The 18,064-nt window shown below is 38.8% G+C and overlaps 1 protein-coding gene across 1 annotated transcript in view; it reads left to right on the top strand.

Moving 5' to 3' along the window:
• The window catches only part of GTPBP10 (GTP binding protein 10), a 29,424-nt gene extending 13,530 nt beyond the window's left edge, over positions 1-15,894 (top strand). The window contains exons 5-10 of the mRNA XM_036760233.1: positions 4,895-4,968; positions 6,907-6,959; positions 9,552-9,659; positions 10,150-10,227; positions 10,922-11,045; positions 13,069-15,894. Coding sequence (XP_036616128.1) covers positions 4,895-4,968; positions 6,907-6,959; positions 9,552-9,659; positions 10,150-10,227; positions 10,922-11,045; positions 13,069-13,328 — 697 coding nt within the window. The 3' untranslated portion in view covers positions 13,329-15,894. The remainder of the gene's footprint in view (positions 1-4,894; positions 4,969-6,906; positions 6,960-9,551; positions 9,660-10,149; positions 10,228-10,921; positions 11,046-13,068) is intronic.
• The last annotated feature ends 2,170 nt before the right edge of the window (positions 15,895-18,064 follow it).

Genomic DNA, 18,064 nt, shown 5'->3' with positions numbered 1-18,064 from the left:
CAAGAAGAGCAGAGTGCCCCCAGTAGAGGTAGGGAAGGGACCAAGAATAGAGGAGATGACCTTTGGGGGGGTGTATGGGCTGTGTTGTGCCAGCATGACTTTGGGGTAGAGGCGGCTGCAGGGGTGGGAAAGGAGAGGAAAGGTCAGGAAAGAGAGCAGAGTCGGGGGGTTGTTTCTGGGGGTTGTCTGCATCACAGCAGATGGTGGCACGGGACACAGAGTGCCTGCCGAGCCTGGAGTCAGGAAGAGCTGAGTTCAAATCCCACCTCTGACATTGCCTGGCTGCATGACCCTGGGCAAGTCACTTAACCTCTGCCTCAGTTTCCTCATCTGTAAAATGAAAATAATAGTAATACTATGTCACAGGGCTGTGGCGAGGCTTAGATGAGGTAATGCTTTTAAAGCTCTGTATGAAAGCTGGCTGCTCTTGTTGTTTGTCTGGCTGGGGGAGCAGGAATGGGGCCGGAAGATGTGGACTCTTGTACCTAGACATTCGGTGACCAATGGGAGAAGTGACAGTAATAGAACGCAAACATGTCACAGGGTCTGGGGAGGGATTTTTTTTTCCAAGAATAGGGGAGACCTACCTGTCCTAAAAATAGACCTAGACCCTGGGATGAAGGAGACCTGCTGTGTTCAGAGCAGTCTAGGAAGGAGCCTGTTATCAAAGGAGAAATGGAAGATTAAAAGAGAGGTGATGGGGGTGGGATTGAGGGCATGCCTGGGTCAGTGGGGTCTGGCAAGAAAGTGGGGCTGTATCGTTCTTTGATATTTGGGGGGGTGGTATCAGACATGAGAAGTGAAGCAATTCAGATGGACTCCGTGACTTCTAAGGTTTCAAAAATCAGAGCCTAGGCCAATTACAAGGATGGGTCCCAGGGGGAGGGTAAGTCCCATTCTGGACATGAATGAATGAGGCATTTTTAAGTACTTAACTATTTGCAAAGCCTTGTGCTAGGTGCTGGGGAGAGTCCCTGCTCTCCAAGAGCATGTGTTCTACGGAGGAAAACAACACGTGGAGGGTATCAGCTGCGAGTCAAATGGAAAAGTCCCCTGGCCCTTAGGAGGCAGTAGCAATACAGATGTTAATGCTGCTGCTTTAATGTCATTATCACCATTCCCAGGACTCTTGGGTTCAAGGCTTTTGTCTCACCCCAACTGTCTTTGGGAGGATGGTAGTCAAAGCGTTGGTGATGGTTTAACTCCTGTGGTCCTTGCTGCCTCCTGTGTTTTCCTGAGGGTGCCTTGCTGCGTTAGTCAGGCTGGCTGGCTTGCCTTGGCAGTTGGTTTGCAGATGGTAGCGATGGTAGACCACTTCTCCGCAGGAGTTGTTTCCCTGGATAACGGCTGTGAGGATTGGGCTGGAAGCAGGATGAGATGTCTGGTGTGTGCTCCCGCTCCCAGGATTGTTAGGCCCATCTCTCTGTTGGTGGCAGTTGCTCAGCAGTTGTTGGCGATGCTGATGAGGAGGTTAGACCCCCTTCTCCACAGCAGTTTCTCCCCTCAATGATGGCTGTGAGAACTGGGCAGAAAGCGGGTCAGGTAGTTTGTGAGGAATTCCTTTTCTTGGGGCTCTTGGGTTTATGGTTCTGGGCTGCTGCCATGGACATGTTAAACTTGAGGTGCCATCAGAATTTTAGGTAAAGATTTAGAAGGTGGTTGGAAATGTGGACCTTAGTGAGAGAGGTTGGGGCTGGAGACTTAATTCAGCAAACATTCATTAGGTTCCTAGTATGTGTAACTCAGTTTGGTGTTGAGTATAGAAAGACACAAAACAGTTCCCGCTGTCAAGAGGCTTTCATTCCACTGGGAAGATACAAAGTGGATACAAATAAGAACAATATGGGAGAGAGTGTTAACAACTTGGGAGAACCAGGAAGGCTTTATGAAAGAGGCTGCACCCGAACTGAGTCCTGGAGGAAAACTGAGATTGTGAGAACCAGAAAGAGGGAATGTGGCCCAGGTGTGGGTGAGCATTTGTACTGATACAAAGACCAGAACATCTTGTCCTGAAAGCAACTCATAGGCCAGTTTTTCTGTAACATAAAGAGAAGTGTTCTGAAAGAAGACTGGGAGAGCCAGTGGGAGCTTGATTGTAGGAGGCCTCAAATGACGAGCCCAGTGATATCAGTTTGTTCCATTGGCCAGGGGAGTTCACTGGAGTAGAGATGTAACACCTGCCACCTTTACCTTGGAAAAGCATTCTAGCAGTTCTGTGAAGGGGAGATACTGAAAGCCAGGGGAGCTCTCAGGAGGGGATTAAAGCAGTCTAGGCAAGAGGCAATGGGAGAAACAGGGGCATGAACAGAAAGAGCAGGACAGAAGAGAGAAGTGTCCCTCAGACAGGAGAGAATGGCTCAGAAACACATGTGGGCCCAGGGGTACAGCAGTGCCGTCTTAGTAACGGGGAGGTTTGGAGGGGGCCGGCTTTGGGGAGAAAGACCAGGAATGGTATTTCTAACCTGGAAGCCCTTTTATACCCTTACCTTAGGCTCCTTTTCCAGGCTTACTGTGCTGCCCTCCCTTTCATGCTGTCTGTGGTCTGGCCAACTGGCCTGTGGCTGGTCTTCACTCACAATAGGCCATCTCCTGCCCATGGCCTTTTCACAATTTCCTCTATTCACCTTCACCTCTTAGAATCTCTCATTTCCTTTAAAGCTCATCTTAAAGCTTGCCTCCTATTTGAAGCCTTCACAGATTTCTCCCCAGCTGCTAGTGCCTCCCCCAAAATCACCTTGTATTTATTGTGGGCACAGGCAGCACGATGTAGTGGAGGGCCAGTCTTGAAGTGAGAAGCTGGGCTGAGGCCCTGCCTCCAATATGTGTGACCAACTTGCATTGGTAGAATTCCCCAATAAAACCCCATGTTCAGCCCTGATTCTTACTTATTTTTACATACTTCTGTGTATGCAGGTTTCTTGAGGGCCAGGACTGTTACCACTTTGTCTTTGCATCCAACCTTTGATTTGACCCAGCAGAGACACAGATTTGGTGATTATCTGAATGGAGGTGATATTTGAAATGTGGAAAATGAAATAGTCATTGGAAGACATTAAGAGAGAAGAAAGGCAAAGAAATGAACCTTGGGATTAATTTTAGGAGACAGAATGACAGGAGAACCAGGAGAGTGAGGTAAGAAAGGAGTAGATCAAAAAGGAGGAAGTGCTAAGTAGTACTGTTTGCTACAGAGCGATTAAGGAGAGGAAGACCAGGAGAAAGCCACATTACATTTGCAATTTGGAGATCATTGAATTCTGAGAAAGCAGTTTCAGTGGAGATAGTGGAAACAAGTCAAATTACAAAGGATTGAAAAGTTGAGTAACCAATAAGTAAAGTAAGATAAAGCCTCTTTGTCAGTCGATGAACATTCATTATATGCTTATTTGTCCAGCACTGTACTAAACACCTGGGTACAAATACAAAATGAACTCATCTCTGCCTTCCAGGACTTAATGTTCTATTGGTGGAGTCAGCATATACACAAGAGTTTATGAAGAGTAAGTACAAAGCTAATTTAGATGGAATCAGGAAGGGCTTGGGGGGAAGGACACACAGTAGTGTGGAGAACTCCCACCATGAATACTAGCAAAACTGCCCATCCTTACAGGATAGAAGCATTAGCAGAATCTTGTAATTCTTTTATGAAAGCTGATCTGCTATTAGGTTATATTTCAACTTTTAGGGCTTTAAACTGGGTAGCTTTCATGCAATTTCTTTCAAAAAAAATTTACAATTTCTTTTAAAAAAATTTACAAACTCTTCTCTCTGGTTAGTTAATCACCACACTAATCTATATTTTGGTTTCTATGGAGATTGTTACTTTTGCTTCCCCCTGTGTGTGACTCCTTGATTTATACAAGAAAAGCTTATGTTTTTAAAACCAAAAAACTTTAGTAATAACTAAATAAATGAAAGTTATTTTAGAAGTGATTTAAGTTAATCTACTTGCTGTATGTTCAAGAAAAGTTGTGATTTGATATTCAAAGGTCATTGAGATCCTATATATGACAATAGAACAAAATAATACGCTTACTGGAGGAAGAAAGTGACTGAGAAATGTTTTGAATGCTTTATTCTGCTTTCAACAGAAAAAATTTCTTCAGGATTGCAAAAAAGCTGTGAGATAGCTAAACTTAACTAAACCTATAAATATGAACTTTAGGACTCTTTCCAGAAAACCAAATAAATATTTCCTAAAACCCATAATTTGCTATTTACTACATAAATTGAAATTTCATTGTTTTTCTACATTTGAAACAAGTGCCTTTTAATAAAAGAGGCAACAAGTAGCTCTAAAGTTTGAGGTCCTGGATTTATATCCTGCCTTTTGATTTTTTTTTTCTTGCTGTGTTGCCATAAGCAAGTCACTTAACTTTTCTGAGCCTTCATTTAATCATCTCTAAAATGAAGGCATTTAACTAACTGGTCATTCAGGTCCCTTCTATTCTATATCTGTGATCCTAGAACTAATCTTGAAGGCCTAAACATAATAGCTAAATGATTAGACATAGAATAAGGGAGATAAAGGTCAGATCATTTGTTTTGTGAATTCCTAAAATTGCCATAATTTTTTAGCATAGTTTAGGGTACTTTTAAAATTTCTTGTCTGTTTCATTTGTCTGTTTTTTATTACAGACTATACTATTGTCTAGTCCAGGAGTGGGGGACGTGTGGCTAAGGCCTTAGGCCACCTGTCGCCCTCTTAGGTCCTCAGGTGTGGCCCTTTGACTCAATCCAAACTTCACAGAACAAATCCAGGTTCCCCACCCCAGGAGTCCATGAATAATGTCCCAGAAGAAAAGCTTTACTTCTTAAATCACTTGAAATTCAGAATTAAGATGGTATTAATGATGTTAATATTTGCTAAATTTGTAATTTTACTTTCCCATTTCAGATTTCCAAATGCTGGAAAATCTTCTTTACTAAGTAAAGTTTCCCATGCAAAACCCGAGATTGCAGATTATGCATGTAAGTAGTATGTTTTCTTGTTTGTGTGCTATGTTTGAGTTTAAATTTAAGATGAGCCAAAGGTCTGTGGTTATTCCTGTATTTAATCAACAAAATGCCAATGATTGGACTACCTAGCCTCAGAGAAAATAAATTAGCTCTGCCCTGGCTTAAGGGCAGAAGAATAGAGTCAGATGAGAGTATTCATCTTTCTCCAAGTCTCAAGTCTCCTCTTTACTTGGTGGGGGAAGTAATCCACAGAGAGAAATAAGAAGATGGCAGGATGCGAGAATGGTCACAGAGAAGGAGTTAATGGGAAAGAAGCTGTTGGAAGAGAAAAAAAAAAACAAAAAATGTGGAAGAAACGATTGAAGGGGGGATGTCACAATCTCCCAGGAAAGGTGTCACGTAGAAGGGACAGAGTTCTCTGCAGCACAGTTGGTTTATGCTTTGTTGATAGTAATTAGTGTGTGTTAGCTTAAGTGTCATGGTTTCTTCTAATAGCCAGCAATTTTGATGCAGATTACTGCTGTCGTTTGGGGACTGCTTCCTATCAGGATATGTTGGAAACAGTTATTTTTTTTTTAATATCAAGTAAAAAGTTAGGACTCTGAATTATAGTTAGGAGATAGGAATGAATTATAGGACAGTACAGAAGAGTTGGCTCTTCCAGTAGCAATGTATGGCTGTGAGAGTTGGATTGTAAGGAAAGTTGAGTACCATGAATCCAACACTTTAAAATTGTGGTGCTGAAGAAGACTGTTGAGAGTCCCTTGGACAGCAAAGAGATGAAATCAGTCAGATTAATTAATTTAGATTATTCATTGGAAAGTCAGCTACTAAAGCTGAAACTTAAATATTCTGGCCACATAACGAGAAGATGGAACTCTGGAAAAGTCCCTGATGTTGGGAAAGATTGAAAGCAAAAGGAGAAGGGGACAGCAGAGGATGAGATGGATAGATATGTCATGGAATGTCATGGAAACAACAAACATGACGTTGGTCAGACTTCAAGAGATAGTGGATGATGGAAGGGCCAGGCAAGCTGTGGTCCATGGAGGTCATGAAGAGTTAGGCACAGCTGCGTGACTGAACACACAGAGGAAAAGTAAAATGGAATAAAGTCGAGTCATATTTTGGGTCTAATAGAAGATTCCAAAGGATTGTCTGGATGCTTTGGTTGAGCTCTATTTTTATTGTATCAAATATTGCTTGCTAGAAATGCTTTGGAGCTTGGAGGTCTTTTTATACTCTACAGAAATTTTGTTTTTAGTGGGACTTAACATGTACAGTGATAGTGAGATGAGAGAATGGAGATGATAATAGTCATAGTTTACAAGAAGGAAGCAAAATTCAAGCTTCCAAACAGTTGAAACTGTTATACAAAAGGAAAAAGACCAAAGTGAAACTTTAGGAATGCAGAACACCTGAAAGTAAGAAAAATTGTACTTTGGCTTTTGCTATTCTTAACTTATATTTGTTTTTAGTTTTTAAATGAAATTGACAGTTGTGACTATTCATGCTGTTTAACATGCTGCTAAGGACTCTTAGCCAGTCTATAAACAATGGGATCATAGAGGATACTAATGACATGAGTATATAGAACTTATATCTTAGATTCAAAGTTATCCTGTAAGAAAAATCCAGATGCCCAATTTAGATTTTACAAAAGGTATTCTTTCAACCTACTGTTCCTGTTGTTACAGAAATTACCAGTAGTTTCATTTGTCTTTGTGCCAGATGTTCACCAGATAGTAAATAATAAGAGTTTGCCTTTAGTCATTTTTCAAAGCTCTTTGCTTATAGCTCCATGATGTATAGTGAAATTAAAAACAAGTAAGATGTAAGCTGTTCATAGGAAATATTCTTTGCTCTATCCATAGCCAAGTGAAAGGAGAATTTTTAGAAATATAGCCTAAAATTCATGCTATTAATTTAAATTTACTTTTTCTTACTTAGTTACAACATTAAAACCTCAGTTGGGAAAGATTATGTATAAAGATTTCAAACAGGTGAGTATAGATGGAAAGATAATTTAAGTTTGTTAGATAGTTTCTTTGCTTAGGCATTTCCTCTACAAACACAGATCTGCAGTTTGGTAAATGGTATTAGTGAGTAAAAAAAAAAACTCCCTAGAGGTAACCTGCCCTCTAAACTTTGCTAGGGTGGTCCTTCAGACATGCAGTCTGAAAATGGAGGAGTCGAATATCTTCCCATATAACAAAAAAACTTTACGAAGGTCTCTATCAAAACAAAAAGTCAATTTTAAAGAAAAAGAACAAATAAGTAAATTTTATATAAACAATAGAATTAATGTGCCACTTAGAGTATGGTGAATTCAAAAGTAGTTTGTACGTATGTAAAAGAATTCATGATAAAGTAATATCTATGATGTAACTAAATCTCATTTTCTTAACCCTGTAATGTTGTAACTTACTTATATATGTGTGTTTGTCTGTATATGTGTAAGCATTTAGTTACTGGCCAGAGACTGACTTCTTTCCTCACTGGTTCCTCTACTTAATTTACTTCCTTGATCCTTTCCCTTCCCCCCCAACTAAGGAATTATTTTATAGAACTTAACAAAAAAATTAATTCAGTAAAACGAAAGGTCACAATTCTCAAGGGAAGTTAAAAAAACCTAAAAACTAATGTGGTATTAGTTAAAAAACCAGAAAAGTTAGCCAAGAGAGTTAAGCAAGGCATGCAAGGTACAGAAGCAATCAGACATAGTAGCTAAATGTTCTGTAACCCAAGAATACAAACCTCTTCAACAAGAACTCTAGGAAAGCCAGAAAATTGTTTGGTAGTAATTATGTTTAGACTAGCCATACACCATATAGCGCAATAAGCTCCACGCAGATTAAGACCTAGTTCAAAGGGTCACATCATAAAAATAGCTAAAGGAGAAGAAAAGAGGTTCCTTGTACAGTTTTGGTTAGGGGGAGAATTCTTCATCAAATGAGATACAAAGAAGTTCATAAGAGAAAAATAGGCAATTCTGATAACATTAAATTAAAAGGCTTTTGGGGATAGGAACTGGACCCTTTGATTTCATTGTTATAGAGAACTCCCAGATGTGAAAACTATCAGTATGAGCCAAAACCTTCTCTAGAATTTAGAGTCTTAGAGAGTTACCTGGGTCACTGAGAGGTGACATCTCTTGTCCTGCATACTACAGCCAATATGTATTGAAGGCAGACCTGGCACCTGATTCCAACAATGGCTTTTTCCTGGAGCCATGTTGTCTTATGAAATCAGTATAGCTAGGATAAGAAAAGAACTTTTTAATGGGGCAAGGGCAGGGACCAGAGCAACTACTACCTTTGTTAACGGTCTGATATCCAGGATAGTTAAGGATATTTCTGCGTGCACGTACATACATATGTCTGTATACAGCCATTCTCTATACAGCCGCTCTCCAGTAGCTGTAGTTAAGGATATAAACAGGAAGTTCTCTAAAAGAGACAGTGAAGATTGTCAACAGCTATATGAAAGAATGCTCTGAAATCACTAAATAATACTGAGAAATGCAAGTTAAAAGTTTTCTGGGTGTTTTCTTCAGATCCATCAGACTGGCAAATATGTGAAACAATAAAAATAATAAATGTTAACCCAAACACTATTAATTTCTGTACATCAGCACAATTGTTTTGCACAATTTTAATAAAGCCAGAGTAAAGAGAATCTTCAACAGTACATCTGATCCAGCTGCTTGTCGTTATTTCTGCCTGACTGTAAGAAGCTAGGAAGGAGGGTGGCAGGCAGGGTGACATAGTGCGGAAAACACTGGATTAGGAGTCAGATGACTTGGGGATTAATTGTGTCCCTGCCACTTTTTACCCCTTTAGGATTCTGCTTTCTCACTAGTAAGATGAGGGGATGTAGACTAGATGGCCTCTGGAGATCCCATCCCGCTTTAAATCTGTTACCCTTTGTGACTGTCCCCTGGGTGTGTGTGCACTTGGAAGAGTCATGGTTATCGTTTATCCTTTATCGTCCCAGACACTTAAAAAATATTGTAAGCATACTGATTCCTGGTCCTTCTTTTGTAATATGGGCAGTGTGTGAAAAGTAGGGCCCGCTAAGTAATAACAAATCCAGTGATAATTTAGCTCAATAAATAGTGTTACTGCTATAGTATTCCATCTAGTAATTAAGTTTGTTAAATGAATATATTTTTATCCCTGTCAAAGAATACAGATTTCCATGGCTTAAATTCTATGAATGTTTCAAAGTTAGGTTATACAATAGAATGTCTGACAATTGAAATTATACGTGAAGTTAATACATTTTATTAAAACTATATGCCTTAAATTTTTAGATTAATAAATCCTAGCAAGTGGAATTAGAAGTCAATTTTTATATTGTAGCAAGACTGTGATCCTTTTTGAGCTCAGATTGCTCTAAAATTAGCTTGACTTTCTTGAAGAATATATGTAAAAATTACCAGGATTTGATGATTCACAGAAGTAACAACTACAAATTCAAGATTGTTGACTTTTCCTCTTATGTATATTTTTCATGCTCTTTAAAATTTGTGATTCTAAATATCTTGAAATGCATTTCCCTTTTTTCTTGAAAATTATCTAAATTTTTATTAGATATCTGTAGCTGATCTTCCAGGTTTAATAGAAGGAGCACATATGAACAAAGGAATGGGACATAAATTCCTCAAGCACGTAGAAAGAACCAAACAGCTTCTTTTTGTTGTAAGTAGATTATAATTGTTGTTGTCCAACTTTTTGTGACCCTGTGGACCCTACTGTCTATGGTATTTTCTTGGCAAGTGGTTTGCCGTTTTTTTCTGCAATGGATTAAGGCAAACAGAGGTTAAGTGATTTGCAAACAGAGGTTAAGTATGTGAGGCTGGATATGAACTCAGGTCTTCCCAACTCCAGGCCCAGCACTAAACCAACTAGTTGCCCTTATAAGTAGATGCCTAAGTTTAACTGGTGAAACAGACTTAGTGGTCAGATACAGTCTACCAAAAATATTAAATATCATGAAACTAGTCTTCATAGAAGTTGCTTCATGAGATTTAGAAAGCACTAAATTGGAGGTTGACAGTCACTCTCCTCTTCCTTGACCAACTCTGACTATTTTGTCTTTACTTCACCATAAAGTAACTTTTTCAAAATACCAGAGTTCTTCAGATAGCATATCTACAGTTTTAAATGTTCCATTCATTCCTTTTTATAGGTTGATGTCTTTGGCTTTCAACTTTCTTCAAAAACCAAATTCAGATCTGCGTTTGAAACTGTAATATTGCTTACAAAGGTAAGCTTACTGCCCTCTCTATAAATTCTGAAGAGGAGTATTGTTAAAAAATTTTTCAAATAGAATTTATTGTATTTGGACTAGTTAGGGTGTAAGTATTTAGGCATGGAAGACTAATTGAAATCAAGTTGTAGCGTATGTGTACTACAGTAACAGAATTCCTACTTATGTAGTAATTGTACATAGTTGGGGCCCCAAAAGTAGTTAAAGGGGAATATAAAATATAAATAACTTAGGAGCCCTGGGTGTTGGTTAAATGCCTCAGGGCGGTTATGGTCCTGTTGGAAATACCTCTTTGAAACTGAAAATTTAGTTAATTAAGATAAATATGATGGTGAGAGGTACCATGGAGTAGTGGATGAGTAGCATGATGGACTTGGAATCTGGAAAACTCTAGTTTTCCTTTGTCCTTTGTGTATATTGAGAGAATTTAAAATGTTTTGTTTTGTAATTGAAAACATTAGTTTTTGTTCCTTGACTTCTCAGAGCCTCCATGTCTTCATCCCTAAAATGAGGGTAATAAGAACACCTGTTTCACAGGATCAAACAAAATAACCTGGGTAAAGTGCTTGATAAAGCCCAAAGTGAATGCGTGTGGGGAAACTGCTGGCAGTGAAGTATTAATACAAAAAGCAGGTGGATATTTTAGATAGAATGTTTTGTAGAAGTAATTTCTTGCTTTATTGTTGTGAAGGAGCTGGAGCTATACAAAGAAGACCTTATGATGAAACCATCAGTACTTGCAGTTAATAAAATGGATTTACCAGATGCTAAAGATAAATTCAATGAACTTGTGAACCAACTGCATAATCCTAAAGGTAAATTAAGCCAGTTTGTTATTCATCGTGCATTTATTGAGTGCCAGCTATGTGCTTTAAGAGACAAAATAGAAATATTGTGAGACACACTCTTCTCATCTTACAACTGCTTAGGAGTTAAGATTTATCCATATGAAATATTTAAATTACAGGATAAGGCAGTATATAACTAACTAGCAAAATGAATAATAGGGAAAAAGTGTTAACTTTGGGCTGAAAAGCTGACCTCAGGAGATAGCTGATTCATCAGCACCCTGAGTTTATAAGAGTTCCCCAAGAGGACCTTGACATTAAGGAAGTGATGCCATGATGTGCACTTGAATTGGATTTAAGTGAGGGAGGGCTGTGCACTGTCACCAGCCACACTTTTTCCTGTGGAGCCATCTGGGTCCAGGGCCCAGATATAGATCAGGACAATTGGAGATGGCCTTGGATACAGTAGGAGACCTTGGCCTTTTTAAACTTAGGGTTTTAACAGGTCTCAGTTCTCTGAAGCTGGAATCAGGAAGACTTGAATTCAAATTCAACTTCAGATATTACCCACTATTTGACTTTGGGCAAGTTGCTTAACCTCTGTCTCAGTTTCCTCATCTTTAAAATGGAGATAATAATTATGTCGGTATCCTAAAGTTCTTGTGAGGGTAAAATGAGGTGATTTTATAAAGAAGTTTGTAAACATTAAAATACCACATAAATGAAAAAAAAAAACTGGGAGGGGAAGCCCCTCAGGGTTTCTGGCCAAAATAGAAACACTTACTGTTTACCTTCACTCTGAGCCAATCAGTAACCAGGTGGGGCTTGGCCTGGGACCTATTGTTGGCCAATCTATCATAACCAGAGTGATTTGGGTGTAAGGTGGCATAGTCCTTAAGAAAGAAATCTAGCCAGTAAACCCCAAGATATCTTTTGAGGTTTCAGTGATCAAAATTTACATTCCCTTGGGCAGAGCACTCACAGGCAATTATATGATCTCCTACATGGACGGAGGGAAGGGAAAGGGGGTGGAGGGAGAGAGAGAGAGAGAAGGTAAGAAGGTTAGTTGGTAGCTCCTACTTAAAGATTCAAGATAGGCCAGACATCCTCTAAATGTTCTCCTTAAATAAATTAGGAAAGATTGAGCGACTGACTCAGATCATGCAGGTAGTAAGTAGCAGAGTCGGGTTTTTCGTTTCTCTGACTCCAGATCCTTCCGTCTTTTAACAATACTAGACATTCTTTCTCTAGAAAATCTCCCTTCTTACATCTTCTTTGCTAGGGCAGGAACCTTTAGAATATTGTCCATGACGTCAGTGTATCAGAGGTTCTTTCTTTATCAGTAGTTAGAGCCTACTTTCTTTTGCTGTGCAGATCTTCTCCGTGTTTTCCCACAAAGTTTTTATAGCAGGATATGCTTAATGTGTTGGAAGCTCCTCTTCTAGGTCTTTTTTTCCCCTATTACCTATACCAGAGCAGCGCTGAGGTTGTGTACTGTTCTCCCTCATTAAAATGGCCATCCCAGATATTTTTGTGATCAGTATATTTCTTGGATGTTAATGCCAACTCTTGTTTGTAAGCCTTCACTAAAAATACACTATACCTTACTTGCCCCACCTGGTGTTCTTCCATTGCATTTAGGGTCTCCTGCGATTTGGATTCATTAGAGATTGTGGATCATGGTATTCTAGAATTCACAACCACACTGCATTGTGTTTGAAGAGATGGTTTTTTGTATGAGAGAGCAAGGCAAACTTAGCATTCACAAATACCACCACAAATAATAAGCCAGAATGTCTTAGATTATAGATTAATTGCTTCTTTTGAAAAGAAATTATGTATCAAAAATTGCATTTAAATAAAATGGTGTCAGTGAAATCTTTCCATTATTGTTAGGAAAGTAGAAACTAGCTACTTAGAGGCTTTTTGTGTATGTTGAAAGGATTTAAAATAGTTTTGTAATTGAATATTCATAAATCAATATATCAGGATAATGCTGATATAATTTAGATAGGACAGTGAAAACAATTAAACTCTATGTTCATTTCAGATTTTTCACATCTCTTTGAAAAAGATGAAATTCCAGGAAAAACTATGGAGTTCCAGCATATCATCCCAATGTCTGCACAAACAGGAGAAGGAATTGAAGAATTGAAGAACTGTCTAAGACTATCTATAGATGAACAATCCAATCAGGAAAATGAAAAGTTCTCTAAAAAACAATTGCTTAATTTACAGAATTCAAAATTACCATATGTTGATCCATCATCATCGAAATATGCTAGAATGGAAATAACTGAATGTCATTAAAATATTATTCATGCTATTAAATTAGATGACCTCAAAGATTCTCTCCTGCTCAGTATGTGATCCTATGATATTGATTGTTTTTATGAAAGTATATTTCCAATTCTTTTGTTCTTTTGTCTTGTCATCTTTAAGAACCTTGCTTTTTCTGGGGAGGTGGAGAGAAGTCAGCAGTTTGGAGTGACAAGAAATAAATTAAGCATTTACTTCCTAAGGTATTCAAGAAATGAGAAGTAATGAAATATGTGGTTAGAAACTGTTAAGGTGTCTGTTACATGCCGCTATTAGGCACTACCAGTGTCTTTCCAGCTTGTAAAAATATATTTAAAATATTTTTTAATAAAGAGTATTCTTAGTGTTTTAAATTTATTGTTAGGGTCATCAGAACAATTCTTAACTTGGGGTCCGTGAACTTAGTTTTTAAATATTTTATTAACTAGACTTCAGTATAATGTTTCCTTTGTTTTGTGTATTTTATGCATTTAAAAACACCACTCTGAGAAGGGCTACATAGGCTTTACCCGATTGCCTAGGGGGCTCGGTGACACAAAGGTCAAGAAGTTCTGTTCTGGAGTGTTACGCAGTCAGCATGCACTCCATAATTGAATGTTGATGTTCTTTATCTTTGACAACCTTTATAAATCTGAAATTGGACCTTTAAATTCATTATTGCTAAATTTATGCAACAGTGGAAAATACCAGATGAAGTAGATGAGAATTTTCCTAAAACCTTTTTTCTGGATTAAATGAAATAGGAATAGAGATTATGGCAGGGATTTCTGTACTAGAGGGAGCTGAACTGTTGAGAAAACTCCCTCTCTTAATGCAAATCACTGCCTGATCTACTACTTGTAATCTTTGAGAGGTAATTTGAGAGAGAGATCCAACTCTTAGCCAGCGGCCAGGGATGAGGCAGGAGCCAGATTACTGTGTAGTTAGGAAGTGTTAAAACAAATAGACATAAAATACAACATAGGTCATGTTAATAATCAATCATGTTAATTTTCTAAATAGGTGGCCAGCAGGAATAGATCTCTTTCCTTTTGAATTTGACAGCACTAGCCTAAGGCATTGAGAGGTTAAGTTATCTCTGGGTAATTGAAATCAGTATGTCTCAGAGGCAACATTTGAACCTGTTTCTTCCTCACTCAGACTGTCTATTTGTTGCCTCTCCAAACAGCTGTAGGAATATATTTTTGTTTAATGGCAATGTTACTTTTTGTTACAAAGGAAATTTATGTATACTTGATGACACTGAGCCGTTTCAGTCGTGTCTGACTCTGATCCCACTTGGAGTTTTCTTGGCAAAGACACTGGAGTGGTTTGTATATTTAGGCCCCACTAATTTCTTGGGCGAGGCTTAGCCTGCATCAGCATATATTAACTAATTCTATAAAGAATTAGCCTTTAACTGATTTGTTCAGAACACTGACATACTATTAACGGTCACCTTTTCCATATTTCTACTTAAATGTTTCGAAATCACTTTTCAAGGCTACATTATGAACGAATGAATGAAAAAACAGCACTTACCTTGTGCAAAGCACTGTGCTAAATGCTGGGGATACAAATGAGAAAAGCAAGAGAGTTCCTGATCATAAATACAAGCAGTAGAAGTAAAATATTCTAGAAACCTTTTATAAATGTGCTAGTAGAAGTAAATTATTCTGGAACTAAGGGCTCCTGTAGGAGCAGAAAGTCCAGGTGGTCACATATTGTGAAATTTAAACCGAGAGAATGCTATATATAGGAAGAGCATAGTTGTGAACAGCTGAGTTGTTCTGAGTACTGGAAATACTCAGATTGTCTGTAGAGGACCTACAGAGGAAGATGCTAGTCGCCTCCATAGAAAGAACTGATGAATAGAAGTTATCAAATGGCCTTCTCTAGTGTGGGGTGGAGATGGGGAAAGGTACACAATTAGGAAGTTAAAATATAATAAAAAAATTTTTCAAAAAAACAAAAGTTGATTTCACACTTGAACTCGATTTTGGGGAGTGTTCTACAAGAACTGATTGTATCAATTCTACTTGGAAATCAAGAATATTTGTTTATAGATATTTAGAGTTAGAAGGGGCATTAGAGACCACTCACTTCAATCCTCTTACACATGAGGAAACTAAAGTTCCTCATAGAGATTAAGTAATTTGTCCAGGGTCACACAACTAGTAAATGTCTGAGGCAGGATTTGAACCTAGAGTTTTTTTGACTTCATGTCGTGTCCTGATATTAAACCAGTGGTGTCAAACTCAAAATAGAAACAGAAGCCACTAATCCATATTGCAGCCAGGTGGCGCCATAGTCCACAGAGCTCCAGGCCTGGAGTCCAGAAGACATCTTCCTAAGTTCAAATTTGGCCTCAGACGCTTAGTAGCTGTGACCTTGGGCAAGTCACTTTACCCTATTTGCCTCAGTCTCCTCATGTGTAAAATGGGCCAGAGAAGGAAATGGCAAACTACTCCAGTGTCCAAGAAACCTCTATGAAAAATGACTCAACTGAATCTATACACGTTGATCCCTGTGGTCACATGTTGACTTAGTTTTGAAATAAAATGCTACCTGTGTTGTATTTTTGGGTTTTTTTTGTTACGTATTTCCCAGTTGCGTTTTAGTCTTGTTCAAGCTCCAGCCCCTGGGGCCTAGTGTTTGACATCTCTGCCTTAAAAACCATACTGCGCTGCTGAGCTCAGATGTGCCTGACACCCTTTTCCTGCCCTGCTGCCGTTCCGTAGGCCATTTTCTTGCCCCACTCTCCCACCATCCACTTTAACGGTAGCACACTGCATTAGCAGTACGATTCTGAGGGATGATCCCTCTGGAACCCCATCTCCAATGGATCAGAAAGACAAGGGCAGGTGATGGGAGGTAAAGAATAGGGCTGGCTTTGCACACCATACCTTGGCCTGGTTTTGTATGTAAGCAGAAGGGAAAGAGCTGGCATCTCTGTAAGCCCCGGTGTCACCAGGATTGTTCTGTGTGGAGGCAGCTTGGTGTATTGGAAGGGACAGGAATTCAGAATCCACTCTCAGCTCTGCCATGTACTACCTGAATGAACTTGGGCAAAGTCACCCAACTTCTGAATCTGTTTCATCATCTGTAAAAAGAAAGGGTTGAGCTAGATATTCTAAGACTATTATCTTTTAAAAATCAAATAGTATGAGGAAACTAGAGAAAAAAATGGAAGGAAAGTGTATAGGGCATGGAGTGGTAGAGGTCACCATCATCTCTGGGGTAACAGGACAGAAGAAGAAATGTCACCAAAAAAAGGTGGAGGACTTTAAAATGAACCAGGCAGGGATTACATCCTTAATTGGCCACACGATGCTGGGTGCCTTAATTACTAGGTTTTCTTTGGCATTCAAACTTTTAGCAATGCTTAATATCCGTTACATGCACAGGACCCTTCAGATGAAGAAGGTCTAAGCGTTAATACTGCATGTAGACACAGATGGATGTGTATGTGATGGAAGCAGCCCTTGGAAAAGCAGAAGCACTAGACCATTTTACACTGTGGTTACTCCAAAGCAAGATAAGGGTGATCCAGTAAACATTGTTTAATTAGTACATGGTAATACCATTTATAGCTTAAGATTTGCAAAGAGTTTGACAAGTATCTCTTGATCCTCACAAGAAGATAAGAGCTATTATATCCATTTGATAATTGAGAGAACTGAGGCAGAGAGGTTGAGTGATTTGCCCAGGTCACACAGTCTGAGGATGGATTTGAACTCAGGTCTTTCTGACTTTCAGACCCAGCTCTCTAGATCCGCTGTACCTCCTAGCTGACAACATGATTGCCTTGTGTTATTCACCAGCCCAAGGCATTTGGGTTCACAGGAGTTTTATTTCTATTATATAGGCTACTCTCTTCTGAAATTTCCCCCCCCCCCACACACACACACAATTACTCATGATTTTTGACTTGGTGCTTTGTTTGTTATCGGAATATTACATAATTACTAAAGCTTTATACCAAAACTTAGAAAAAACATTGGCCTAGTTTTCCAGTGGCTAAAAAAAAGATCAATAATATAAGAGCTCAAGACCTACTTTTAGCTTTCCATGTACACAACCTGCTCCCAAGCAGAAGATATTTATTTAAGTATACGTGTTTAATTAAGGACAAATTGACCGTAAAAGCTTATGAGAATGGATGGATCTGAGGCAGAATGATGGTGCATAGGAAACCTCTGGACAACTGAAATTTAATGGGATAATAAATCAAAGAACAATACGATAATTCAGCCTTCTGGTCTCTGACAACAAATCTCTTTGCATGAACTGAGACCGCTGTAGAGATCAGGAAAGGCTACAGGAGCTATATCTTGGGCACACATGGCCTCTTTTGAAATAAAGGCAGAAAAGCTCAACTGCTTCAACGTCCATTAATGTCTATAAAGCCTCATTTTTGCTCTTTAAAAAGTGGGAATGGTGTCTTTCCATGAAATGAGACCACTCAGTATCAGGAGAGAATTGTGAAATTGAGTGGCTAGGAGCACGGGTATGACTTCAGCAGAAATGGGAAAACCAGGAAAGGGGCAAAGGAAGTATGGACAGTTAGTAATCTTTGATTTTTCTAGTCAGCTATTTACTGATGCAACATGGGGTAAAGGATCAAATCCCTGACTTGAAGTTCAAATCCTGCCTTAAGACACTTACCAAATGTGTTGCCATAGGCCAGTTACTTTACCATCTCTGTACCTCAGTTTCCTCATCTGCAAGATGAAGAGATTGGACTC

The sequence above is a fragment of the Trichosurus vulpecula genome, chromosome 5 (genome assembly GCF_011100635.1).
Source record: "Trichosurus vulpecula isolate mTriVul1 chromosome 5, mTriVul1.pri, whole genome shotgun sequence".
Lineage (NCBI taxonomy): Eukaryota > Metazoa > Chordata > Mammalia > Diprotodontia > Phalangeridae > Trichosurus > Trichosurus vulpecula.
Note: the sequence above shows the minus strand (reverse complement) of the source record. Positions and strands in the feature narration are given on the sequence as shown.